Source organism: Mytilus trossulus, chromosome 3 (genome assembly GCF_036588685.1).
Source record: "Mytilus trossulus isolate FHL-02 chromosome 3, PNRI_Mtr1.1.1.hap1, whole genome shotgun sequence".
NCBI classification, from domain to species: Eukaryota; Metazoa; Mollusca; class Bivalvia; order Mytilida; family Mytilidae; genus Mytilus; species Mytilus trossulus.
Window position 1 is genome coordinate 54,548,265 of NC_086375.1, and position 13,831 is coordinate 54,562,095.

Genomic DNA, 13,831 nt, shown 5'->3' on the forward strand with positions numbered 1-13,831 from the left:
CTTCTTTTTGTAGACCTTCTTGTCAACTGTTTTAAAAACAGGAATGAGAAGGAATGTATGGTTATCACCTTAATAATAGTGTCCTTCTTTATGTTTCATATACAGATATATAACTGTTGTGAGGATTTTTTACCTTTCAAAACTGCAGTATTAAAAACACATTCTTAATCTAGTTAGCAGAAAAAGCCTTCAATTGGTTGTTACATTTTCAACATCTCTGGTTTTGGAAATAAATAAAGCATTTTGTAAAGTTTGTAAAATGGTCCCTTAGAGATTTGTTAAGCAGAACAAGTGACTACTGATTGAAGGAAACATTTCCTGTTTAAGCTTAACTGGCTTAAAAGGCCAAGTGAGCTTTTCTCATTACTTGTCCTTTTTTGTCAGTCATTCTTAACTTTAACAAAAATCTGCTCCTCTGAAAACTACTAGGCCAAAGTTAACCAAACTTGTCTACTGTAGGAGTACTAGCTCTTTTAATGAAGATTTTTACCAACATTTTATGTTTTGCCTACTATCTTGAAAACTATAAAAAAAATAGATGGACACATTATACAGCAAGAAATACTCGGGTAAGTTAATCAATGAGTGATAGATTTCGCTCAGAAGAAATTTAAAGGGTCCCAGTGAATAAACTACACAAAGAACAATAGCTATTGTATTTATTCAATAGGACAGGTGAACTTGCAAAAGTTTAAATACCTTGGTCATATAGAGATGGCATTGTAGAAAACTTTCATTGGGTTCTCAATAAATATAGATAAAGGAAGATGTGGTGTGAGTTTAGTTCAAAATATTTTATTGTTCAAAATGACAAAAGGATCAGACACAAGTTTTACAACTTAGTAATGTCTTGTGGTGTGAGTGCAAATGAGACAACACTCCATCCAAATAACAATTTATAAAAGTAAACCATTATAGGTCAATGTACGGCCTTCAACACGGAGCCTTGGCTCACACCAAACAAAAAGGGCCCCAAAATTACTAGTGTAAAATATGCATATTTATGACAGTGTCTAAATTGCCCTCTAAATACAGCCGTTTCTTCTTTTCTGTTTGAAATTCTGTATGAAATTTACCTTTGGCAATGAAACAGATCATGTTTTCTGCTTGTTAGTCCCCTACTGACAAAATAATCCACACTTTTTATGCCCCACCTACGATAGTAGAGGGGCATTATGTTTTCTGGTCTGTGGGGCCTTCCATCTGTTCGTCCGTCTGTCCGTCTGTTTGTCCCACTCCAGGTAGTTTTTGATGAAGCTGAAGTCTTAATCAACTTGAAACTTAGTACACATGTTCCTAATGATATGATCTTTCTTATTTTAAAACCAAATTAGAATTTTGACCCCATTTTCATGGGCCACTGAACATAGAAATTAAAAGAGTGAGTTTCATGTTCAAGATTTTGGTCAAGGTAGTTTTGATGAAGTTAAAGTCCAATCAATATCAAACTTATTACACATGTTCCCTTTTGGTTGATCTTTTTACTTTTAAGGCCAAATAGATTTTTTACCCAATTTCACAGTCTATTGAACATGGAAAATGATAACGCGAGTGGGGCATCCGTGAACTTTGGGCACATTCTTGTTTCTTCATGCTTGAAGATATTGAATTGATCTTTGGTGTATTGTTTTATCATGACAATTTACAGTTTAAGTTTGATTTTTTTTCCAGTCTGATGATTTTGAGTTATGTTCCTTGGACTTGCAAAATTCACTAAAATAATCAGTTTTCCTTTCTTTTTTATGCCCCAGCTACGATAGTAGAGGGGCATTATGTTGTCTGGTCTGTCCTTCCGTTTGTCCGTCTGTCCTGCTTCAGGTTTACTTAAAGTTTTTGGTTAAGGTAGTTTTTGATGAAGCTGAAGTCTAATCAACTTGAAACTTAGTACACATGTTCCTTATGATATGATCTTTCTTATTTTAAAACCAAATTAGAATTTTGACCCCATTTTCATGGGCCACTGAACATAGAAATTAAAAGTGTGAGTTTCATGTTCAAGATTTTGGTCAAGGTAGTTTTGATGAAGTTAAAGTCCAATCAATATCAAACTTATTACACATGTTCCCTTTTGGTTGATCTTTTTACTTTTAAGGCCAAATAGATTTTTTACCCAATTTCACGGTCTATTGAACATGGAAAATGATTACGCGAGTGGGGCATCCGTGAACTTTGGGCACATTCTTGTTTCTTCATGCTTGAAGATATTGAATTGATCTTTGGTGTATTGTTTTATCATGACAATTTACAGTTCAAGTTTGAATTATTTTCCAGTCTGATGATTTTGTGCAGAGTTATGTTCCTTGGACTTGCAAAATTCACTAAAATAATCAGTTTTCCTTTCTTTTTTATGCCCCAGCTACGATAGTAGAGGGGCATTATGTTTTCTGGTCTGTCCATCCGTTCGTCTGTCTGTCCTGCTTTAGGTTAAAGTTTTTGGTTAAGGTAGTTTTTGATGAAGCTGAAGTCTAATCAACTTGAAACTTAGTACATATGTTCCTTATGATATGATCTTTCTAGATTTAAAGACAAATTAAACTTTTGACCCCAATTTCACGGTCCACTGAACATAGAAAATGAAAGTGCGAGTTTCAGGTTAAAGTTTTTGGTCAAGGTAGTTTTTGATGAAGTTGAAGTCCAATCAACTTGAAACTTAGTACAAATGTTCCCTATGATATGATCTTTCTAATTTTGATGCCTTATTATATTTTTTACCCATTTTCACGGTCAATTAAACATGGAAAGGATAAGGCGAGTGGGGCATCCGTGTACTTTGGACACATTCTTGTTTCATCATGCTTGAAGATGTTGATTTGATAATAAGGATATAGTTTAATCATGACAAGTTAGATTTATGTTCCAATACAAGGAATTTTTAAACAATAGGGGACTATGTATCGCAATACACACAGAATACTAGTCCTTTTTGAAATCTACCTTTTGTTTGACCTTTATTTATTTCAATTGTGATAGCATATATTTATGGTACTGTCTTTTTGTTAAAATTTGACTTGACATATATTTGATAAACACTGTTTGTTTGCATATTCCAGTTCAACACATTTCTAATCAATCTTTTAAAAAAAGAATCATTAAAACAAGAAAACACCAGAACTGTTTGCACAGAGATATGTCTCACTTATTTGTTATTTTGATAATGCTGTTAAAATTAAAAATGCAATTCTTTGAAATACAAGTTATGCAAAAATTCAAAGTCAATGAACCATAAATAAAGATACAGGGCTTAACAATCTTCATGGAAAGCCTGGCAATGCCAATACAACTACAAACCAAATACCATTGACTTTTCATAAGTTGTTCCCTTTAAACAATTTAACCTAAATACAAACATAAACTTGTAAACTATGAAAAAGTTTCAAAGTCAATGAACCATATTGAAGGGGTGGGGTTTTTAAATCTTTTTAAATGTAAAAAAAAAATAAAAATGCCAAAACATTTGCATACCAAATATCAATGACTTAATATAAGTGGTTCATCTTAAAACACCTAATCACAAACAGTTGCATATTAACTAAGCTAAATTTTCAAAGTTAATAGACCCTGACTGAGGGGGGGGCAACATAATATCTGGAAATGAGATGTGCACCTGCTTACACAACTGCATACCAATTATCATTGACATACCACTAACTGAGCAAAAGTTTCCAAGTCAATTTAACCTGACCTAAGGGGGCAGGGTCAAATAATATCCATGGAAATGAATTATACAACTGCATATCAAAAATCATTTATTAAACCTACCACTAGTTGTTTGCCAATATTCTGATCTAATCAAACTAAAACATGTATTTTCTTTAAATAAATGCCATTTCAAAGTCAATAGATCATGACTGAGGGGGTGAGACCAAATAATCTCTATGGTAATGAGATGTGCTAATGCAACTGTATATCAAATATAAAATAATCATTGACCTACATTGTAATTGCAAACTAATACATTGTTGAAGCTGCTTGAAACAGCATACCTATGTCTCATTCAAGGAGAGCCAAACAACTGACCAATGGTTATAAAGTTTAGAGGTTAACTTTCTGTGTTATTTCTGTAACTTGATGTTCTTTGAGCTCCATTGGGTTTATATTTAAATGGTGTCACAAAACAACAATGAATGCCAAGTGGTAGAAATGACTTAATAGGCTTCGTGAATTAAAAATAATAACCAGAAAATAAAATCATTCTGACTAGTTGTGTGCATGTGGCCTTTTTTTTTCTTTTGACCATGAAACTCAAAAGCACCATAAGGGTTGGCAGATTCTATTACACTTGTGGCCCAGGACCCGAATTACAAGTATAAGTGGCATATTTGTAATCATTTCCAACAAGACACAATTTCTTCCAAGTCCATGTTAATTGACACACAAATTACATAGCTATTTTAATATTTTATTATGAAAATAACATATAAAATATTTCCATTGTAATTCCAGCAACAAACAGTAATAAAACATTATTCTCTATTACACTTGTGTGTATAAAATAGTATATATTATGTCATATAAATGTCAGATCTTCAAAATAAAGAGTCTCATTTTTGTTAATTGTATATATATACTGTAACTTGTTAAAATCTTATAATATAATACTAAACAGAAAAAGGGTCACAATGAAATGAATAGATGTGTAAGATACAAGATCCCTTAGTTCAATTATGCAATTGGCAAAATACTGAAAAGTCATAAGTTCATGTAATGCTTTTATAAATGCAAAAAAAGTGACGGGATTTACACCCTAATAAGTGATTAATTGCAATGCCATGAGTGGTTGACCAGTCTGTCCAAGGTAATCATCATAAAAAGCAGTTTTGAAGTTGTGATGTATTTGAAAATAATGATGAAAATTACCATACCCTTAACAAACAGATGGAGGGACAATGGCCCTTTTTCAATTGAACTGTTGATTTGGCAAACATAAAGACATCACTGAGCATGTTAATAACTGTTTACTGGGTAACTTTTATAAAAACATTAAAAATAACAGGGTATACATTTGACTTGAAATTTACAATATAAATATACATGACATAATAGGATAGTTTCTCATTCTCTTATCTCCTTCATACAATAAACATCATGATTAATAATGAAGGATAATACCTGATCAGACCATATACAATATAATACAGATCAAGAATCTAATACAATTATTGTACTGTACAAGTTATCTCCCTTTACTGGAAGTTAATGTTTTATATAGAAATTAATGTACTGTACAAGTTATCTCCCTTTACTGGAAGTTATTGTTTTATACAGAAAACAGACACAAATAGCACCATAAAAAATCAACAACTTATAAACAAGGACCTATATGGGAGCCAAAAATAAACTAATTAAACATATAAAAAAGAAGATGTGGTATGATTGCCAATGAGACAACCATCCACAAAAGACCAAAATGACACAGACATTAACAACTATAGGTCACTGTACGGCCTTCAACAATGAGCTTGTATTTGTGTTGCTGATTTAGTGATTCATTGACACATTAATAAATCTGAGTTATTTCCTTTTATTCACCATTTGGCATTATAAAAAAAACATGTGAAAAAATATAATCACCTATGTTAAATGTTCCAAAAATGAAACTGTGCAGCTTCATTAAAAAAGTTAGCCTTCTTTCTATAACAAGAATAGTAATGCTATAACACTATGATAAAATTATTCTAAGTTACTTATGTACAACAAATGTATAGTGGATCAGTCTTAAGGGGAAAGACAAGCTCTTAATTATAGTTATAATTAAGTTATATTAGAAATGTAAAGTTTCAGTCAAATATAATTTTCAATCAGTCAGTTAAAACTGAACTAAACTGTAAACAGAAAATGTGGAGATTTCTTTGTGAACATATAGAATTAACAACAGTGATGTTGCTAAACAATATGTCAAGTTTAAAATCACACATTATCTCACAAAATGTGTTTGTTGTGTCATCGAAACCACCCAAAAAATAATTCTGATCACATAGTCTGGTTGACATGAGTTGTGGAGGGTAAATGAATATTCGTTCAAAATAAATCTAGTTTTGAATTTAAATGTTTTAAACAATAAATAGTTTGAAGTTAACTATTAAACAACAATTAAGTCATGACAGTATCATTTGGCCCCTTCATCACAAACATGTCAATAATGGTGTCAGTCATGACATATTTGACTTTAAAAATCTGTGGTATACACTTTCTTTCAGAAAATAAAAACAAGCAACAGTTAAGCACGAGAAGATATATGAATCACATCAGGGTCTTCATAACACTTATTCAATTTAATGTGAATCAGACACTTTGAATTTATTCCAAATAGAACACATGATAAAGATTTGTGATGTTATACATATATCTTATTGTATACTTTTGCAATTTACATTAAGTTATAGTATTTAATACAAAGAAATTATTGATATTAACATGGATAACTAAAAAAATATCAGCAGTTGCTATCAAATTCAAATAAACTGCTAAGAATTTTATCTCTGTGAGTCACATCTTTAATCCCTATTTTTACTAAGTCCTGTCGAGATAACCGTAAATGTTTCATGGAATCAAAGCCATGCTCCACAAAATTTTCAATATACTGCTGCAAACTTAATCCATTCAACCAATCAGCAACATCGTTTCGAGGTTGTACTTGACTCTGCTGTTGGAACATAGCCTGAAAATACAGACAAAAATTTCTTATTAAATATAATTGATATAAACAACAAAAAAACACAATCAAGAAGTGCTGTCCTCTTTGTTACTGAATATTTAATTTTAAAAATTACAAATGAGGAATTGAAAGTATGACTAACACTTGTATGAACACTTGTATTATATGTGTGAACACTTGTATAATATGTATGAACACTTGTATTATATGTGTGAACACTTGTATTATATGTGTGAACACTTGTATAATATGTATGAACACTTGTATTATATGTGTGAACACTTGTATAATATGTATGAACACTTGTATTAAATGTATGAAGACTTGTATTATATGTATGAACACTTGTATTATATGTGTGAGCAATTGTATAATATGTATGAACACTTGTATTATATGTATCAACACTTGTATGATATGTATGAGCACTTGCAGTATATGTGTCAAAACTTGTATAAAATTATATGTATAAACACTTGAATAATATGTATGAACCCTTGTATAATATGTATGAACACTTGTATTGAATGTCTGAACATTGTATTATATGTATTAACATTTGTATTATATGTATGATCATGTGTATTATATATATGAACACTTGCATCATATGTATGAACACCTGTATTACATGTATGAACACTTGTACTATAGGTATAGAAATAGGGAGATGCGGTAAGATTGCCAAAAAGAGTTCAAATGGTGTGAATGTTTGCGATGATAGGATGCTATATAGCTTTCAACAATGAGCAAAACCCACACAGTACATTCAGCTATAAAATGCCCAAAACATATGTATGTTAAGTATCAACTCTTTTGTAATAGGTATAGTACTATATCTCCATATGGTTTAAAAACAAAAGAAAAAAAAGTATGAAAAAAACTGCAATACCATCATGCTAGATGCAATTTTTTATAAATTTTATACACCACATGCTTTTCATGTTCTGACTGATACACTCAATCATTTCTTATAGAGACTTCTAAATAATTTTTCTTAAAACTTAATTTAGTTAAAAAATCATTTGTATAGTATAACTTAGCTTTTGGTGATATAAGCAAGACTATTGGCACTTTTGCAGATCTAGATAAATGTATAAACTTCTGTTAAGTTTTTTTGACATAAAAGTAACCTGTGTCCATAAAGCACATCTGATGCAAAGTCCACGAAAGTGTTGTTGGTAAATGTTAATTATTGATTATAAACAAAATCCCTTGACAATATGCACCAATGCAAATGTATAATGTCTAAAGCAAAATTGTGTTTATAAAAATCTTCTTGCGTGAAAACTATACAGTGGTTAAAGGTAATTATTGCAATGTGTTAGAAATTTTGATTTTAAATGCTTTTGTACTTTAAGCATATTATTCTATTATTCACCATTTCATGAGTCAATTGATAAAAAAAAAGCAATGTGTGAGCTGTTTTAATATTGAAATAGTGATTTTATTTCCTTTCCTTTCGTCCATGCACATACCTCTCTTAAGACTCTGCATAAGCTGTTAATTACTGGTAATAGTAAAAATCCTTAACATATATATATCATATAATTTGTAAATCTACATACAAAAAAAAAACTTTTGAGCTTAAAAACTACATAAATAAAGCAGATAAAAAGTGCAAATAAAGAAACAAGAAGCAGTATCTTGTGTTGTGAAAAGTATATCTAACAAGTTCATACTCCTTATTTTACATTGACAAAAAAGTCTATATTTTATGGGTATAATAAAAACTCAAAGAAAGCAATTACACAGCAGAAAATCACTTGTGTGAACATTTATATTATAATATATTTCAAGACCAAATAAACTGTTTCATAAAACAGAAGCTGGGTCCTATAATACTGAAGTTATGTTGGTATGTTAGGACAAATAATACATCTTGTTGCTATTTATCCGCCATTTCTGGACATCACAAAAGTTCTCATAAATTTTGGATGTCGCATGCAAAGTGATTGTTGTATGATGTAATAAGTTCAAGCAGCGCAGATTTCATAATTGCTATAAGGTGTATTAAAATCACAATTTTGATAACTATATGAAAATAAGGAAATGTAGTATTATTGCCAACTAGACCAAAAAAATAACAGACCCAAGAACAACCACTGAACTACAAGCTCCTGTAGCTGGGTTAAACATCATTATTATTTGTTTTTGTGAAGGGAATAAGACCTTTCCCCAGAATAAGTTTGTGTTCATCAGGCTATTTAAATAAGGATGAACTGTCCTGAGGAATAAATACAATCGCTAATTTGGTATCTGTGGAGTTTATTCAATGGGAACACTCATTACCTCCTGGTAAAAACCAATCATTTTCATTTCTTAGTATTGGTACATGTATTTTCATCACTAAAAGTTTATTTTCATGTGCAGCCAAATTAATAATTGAATGTTTTTTTAAAGATGAAAATAGTTGAAGGATAACTTTTTTGTATTATAAACATATGATAAAAATGACACATGACATAACAATATAGCAGTGTAAGGGAAACATTCTTAAAAGTGCACATTGCAAACAAACATTTGATATTTGATATTAAGCATTCAAGCAACATATTGCTGAACACAAGATCTACATGTTCTTAAGCATCAGCAAAGCTAGAATTGATTAATATAAAATTAAATTAAATAAATACAGTTATCTTTAAATGAACTTTTAAATTATAACAAACCAATCAGACAAGAACATTCAACATGATAGTCCAATAGACAACTTTTGAGTTCGATGCATTTCCGTTAAAAACTTTGGTTTGAGTTAACGTCACTTCTGCGTTTAGGTGCATCATGACTTCGGTTTCAATGTTGAGCGAGTGGATGAAAAACTATAGAGTGGGGTGCTCATTTTCGCCATATCTTTCCATGTTTTCTACAGTTTAAGTTCAGGTCTATATGTTTTTGAAGTATACTGATATTTCTATATAAAGATAGCTTCAAATGCAAAACATTCCTTATCTTGAAAACATGTTTGTTTGAAAATAATCATCTGTAAAATTAGATTAAAGGGTGTTTGAAATTTCCTGATGTTTTGTCAATGGGGGACACATATTCGCTGTTTTTACACATCTATTTAAAACCAAATAAATTTCATTACAGATAAACAGAAGACATTTCAAAGGTGTAAAAAACAGAAATTGTCACTGAACCTTGAAAATGAGGTTAAGAACAATGAACATGTGACAGAAGGAAATTTTTCAACATATTAAAGGCATCTATATATACAAAGTATGAAGCATCCAGGTCTTCTTCCTTCTAAAATGTAAAGCTTTTAAGAAGCAAGGTTACACTGTTGCCAGATCAATATCCCTATGTCGAGCTTTAGGTGACAAAAGTCACTGACTCAACAATAAAACTATGCAGAGCATACCTAACTGGTCTGGGACAGACAACTCTAATAATAGTATGTAAAAAAATATGACAAGGATTAATTTGTTAAACAGTTCATAAGTTATTGCAAGGTAACCAAAAAAAACCCCAGCATTTTCCTATCAATCTAGGACTATATCTCCTGAACCACAGAAGAGAACAAGAATGTGTCCATAGTACACTGATGCCCCACTCACACTATCATTTTCTATGTTCAGTGGACCGTAAAATTGGGGTCAAAATTATAGTTTGGAATTATAATTAGAAAGATCATATCATAGGGAAAATGTGTACTAAGTTTCAAGTTGATGTAACTTTAACTTCATCAAAAACTACCTTGACCAAAAACTTTAACCTGAACTTCGCACTATTATTTTTTATGTTCAGTGGACCATGAAATTGGGGTCAAAACTATAATTTGACATTAAAATTAGAAAGTTCATGTCATGGGGAACATGTGTACTAAATTTCAAGTTGATTGGACTTCCACTTCTTCAAAAACTACCTTGACCAAAAACTTTAAGCTGAAGCGAACGGACACACAGACAGACAAACAAACGAACGAACGGAGGCAAGACCAGAAAACATAATGCCCCTCTACTATTGTAGGTGGGGCATAAAAACTGTCAATATCCATTGACATCAAAAACAATTACAGGCCCCAAAATTTTCACAATTAAGATTACATTTGGATTTTATTGGCCTTCAGCAGATCTGAGCAGATTGTATTTTTATAACCATGACAGACGTCTAATGACAAAAAAGTCATTTGGGTCATGTGAGCTTAGAACAGCACTGCATACAAAATATTCTGAAGAAATGAAAAATTGATAAAACTTCTAAATCAAATTAAGGTTATACTAATAAACTATGTTTATCTACAGTGTTAAAAATTTATAAACAGATTATAAGTATAAACTAAATATTCGCAAGAAATTAAAACTAAGTTAAAAATTAAGTTAAAAACTGGTTAGATCTATTTATATTACATGAATTAATTGTATTAAAATATAAAAACTTGTTAACACTAATACTAGTTAACTAAAAGAAAATATTGTTCCTTTGTGTTCCCTACAGGTTTTATAAAGGCAGGGCAAAAGAACAGTAAAAAACACACAATAGGTGAATACATATCATTTTGTTGTAGTCATCATTTTTTACTATTAAATTCTTTAATATAAAAACCTGCTATTTTTTTTTTTGCTTGATTGTCCATTCAAATTCCTGATGGTCAATTGACTTTACTGTTTTGTTGTTGCTGGGCACATAATGAGCAGGTTCATTGTATTAATATGAACACAGGAATATTTCAAAGGAATTCAAAGAAAAAGGTCAGAGTCAAAACAAACTTAACAAAACAGGTTATGATTTCCAAAGATGTAAAAAAAACAAAAACAAGGAGAGTGTAAAAAAAAACCCAAAAAATCCCAAGGCATTACATGTTTGTGTGGAATCCACCCAAAACTACCTGTAGGGAACACTAATACACCTTGTATCCAAAAGTACTACAAAGAGCACACACATATATATATGTATAAGCCAATAAGAGGTATTACTAAAGAAAGCTATAAAACTTTAGTGACTGATCTAGAAGCTGGACACAGTATTCTTTGATGTTTCAACAGTAAGAATGTTGCTGACGGAAGGATATAAATTTTCATGTGCAAAATTCAACCAATGTATATGCCCTTTGTAATATTATTGAATGTATTATCTTTCTAGTACTTATATTAATATACACATATGGTTGAAAAGAGTGATTCGTTCTTTGTTTTTCTGATGAGTGAATGATAAGAAAAAGTAAGTCATTTTTTTTACGATGAGTAGATGACGGTTGACTTTAATGCTTAAACTATAAAACCTAGAAAGAGAACCATCATCTTAATATTGAAAAAGCTACACTTAGAAGACTTCAAAGCCACTATATTAGAAAATTCAACAAAGGGATCAATTTATGATCTAAAATTCTATAATATATTTGTTCCAAATTCAATTTAACAATAATGTTGATTCAGAATGAGATCCTGTTAGATAGTGCCTATCTAATAATCAAATACTGTGGATTAGTGGGATACCATATTTCATGGATATCTAGGCTATATTTTAACTACAAATTCAAATTTTCAGCGAAGTACAGATTTTCTATACCACAAAATCATATACCAATGAAAAATTTATTTGTCTTCAATCAATGAAAAATAAAATAATCCACGGTGTAATTTTTCTATTAACTGTAAAAACTAAACACAGTAATTCTTTGTTATAATAAGGTTTTTATTCAAAACACTTATCCCAATTTTGTTAAGTATTTATATCCTGTTCATTCAATAGTAATACATGTACGGGTAAAGCCAACACAAAACATACTGTGTATATATTTACATGCATACAACAAAATGGTCTACGTAGATACTCACTTTTTTTTATTATGTGTCCTTAGTAAAATAAGGCAAATAACATTTAAATAGCTCAGCAGAGTTAAAACATCACAATAAACAAAGGGTTATCAATTAATAAATGCAACTCATGATTTGAAGTAAGAAGCTTCAGTCTGATTCATTAACTATTTCAGTTGATAAATTTATTATAGCAAAAACTTGGTATCAGCTGTCCATTTTTTTACCACATTTTCATAATTTAACATGTGATTTGATAACTTTTCATGTAAATTATTTTTTTTTTAAACATAAGTCTTCAATCTAAAACAATTCCACAACCATAGTGAAGAATAAATGCATATGAGATACTTCCACATAAACACTGGTAAATGTAAGCATTATCTATACAAGTCAAAATACAATGTGAAAATGATACATTACTACAGACAAATTCATATATTTTTTGTAATTTCACATCAATTCATCTACAATGGTTTCAGAATATAATGACATTTGATCATGTTGATTTTCCCAAACTATTTTTTACTGCTTCCTGTACCACATGTTTAAACTAAACCCCTCCCTTTGATTACTGCTTCCTGTATCACATGGATAAACTAAACTCTTCCTTTTAATTTTTTATCTGATGAAGCACTATTGTTAGAAAGTAACGGAAAACATTTGTTAAGACTTGACAATTTTGTAAATTAGTAGTTTTAAAACTGACATGACATAAAACTTGTACAGATCTAAAAGTAATAAAATTAATACATTAGTTAAATTAAATGAAAACAAACATTAGCGCTCATTTTCAGAAACAAAGTAAAAACTAAACACCAATCAAACAACAGCTTACATACCTGAGATGCACTCTGTTGGCGAAAGTGAATAAATATTACTGTTTACTTATGACAATTTCTGATTTTTAAACTGACACAACTGATGGAAAAATGGAGGTGACAACAACCACTATTAAAGTACAAATCAATGGACAAGATTTATCATATGGAAAGAAGTGAGTTCGGTTAGGGCCCCATTTAGACCCAAATATTAAGTCCAATGTTTCATTATTATAAGTGTTTCAAGTTGATGAATTGAAAGGTGAGAAAATGAAAAAGGAGTATTCTAACAAGCTTTTCCTAAAAGCCATCTATAGTTACACAACAAAAAGGACAAAATTGAGAAATTTTGGTGAAATTTGCAATGACATAATTGTCAAGGTTTTTAATACATGTAGGCCTTGGAAACACAGGTTCCAAAATAATAAATATTCCAGTCTAATATGGAAATTTTAATTTAAATATGCAATGTTCCATAAATCTTAATTGTAATATTTGTAAGTACAGGTGTATTGACCCCTTATTGAACTATAAAAAGTATCAACAATTTTAAGAGACTATAGAAGCAAATAAGTGAAATAAAGCAATATCTTATC

At 30.3% G+C, this 13,831-nt stretch overlaps 1 protein-coding gene across 7 annotated transcripts in view; it reads right to left on the minus strand.

Moving 5' to 3' along the window:
• Positions 1–4,383: 4,383 nt before the first annotated feature.
• LOC134711858 (phosphatidylinositol 3,4,5-trisphosphate 5-phosphatase 2-like) overlaps positions 4,384–13,831 on the minus strand; it is a 70,901-nt gene continuing 61,453 nt past the window's right edge. For 5 of the 7 annotated variants that reach the window (XM_063572799.1, XM_063572800.1, XM_063572801.1 and 2 more), the window contains 2 exons: positions 13,257–13,268; positions 4,384–6,658 (listed from right to left, as the gene is read on the minus strand). In XM_063572799.1, coding sequence (XP_063428869.1) covers positions 6,434–6,658; positions 13,257–13,268 — 237 coding nt within the window. In that variant the 3' untranslated portion in view covers positions 4,384–6,433. Of the gene's footprint in view, positions 6,659–12,435; positions 12,454–13,256; positions 13,269–13,831 lie in introns of all 7 variants that reach the window. The other 2 variants (XM_063572802.1, XM_063572797.1) reach the window with 2 other exon arrangements.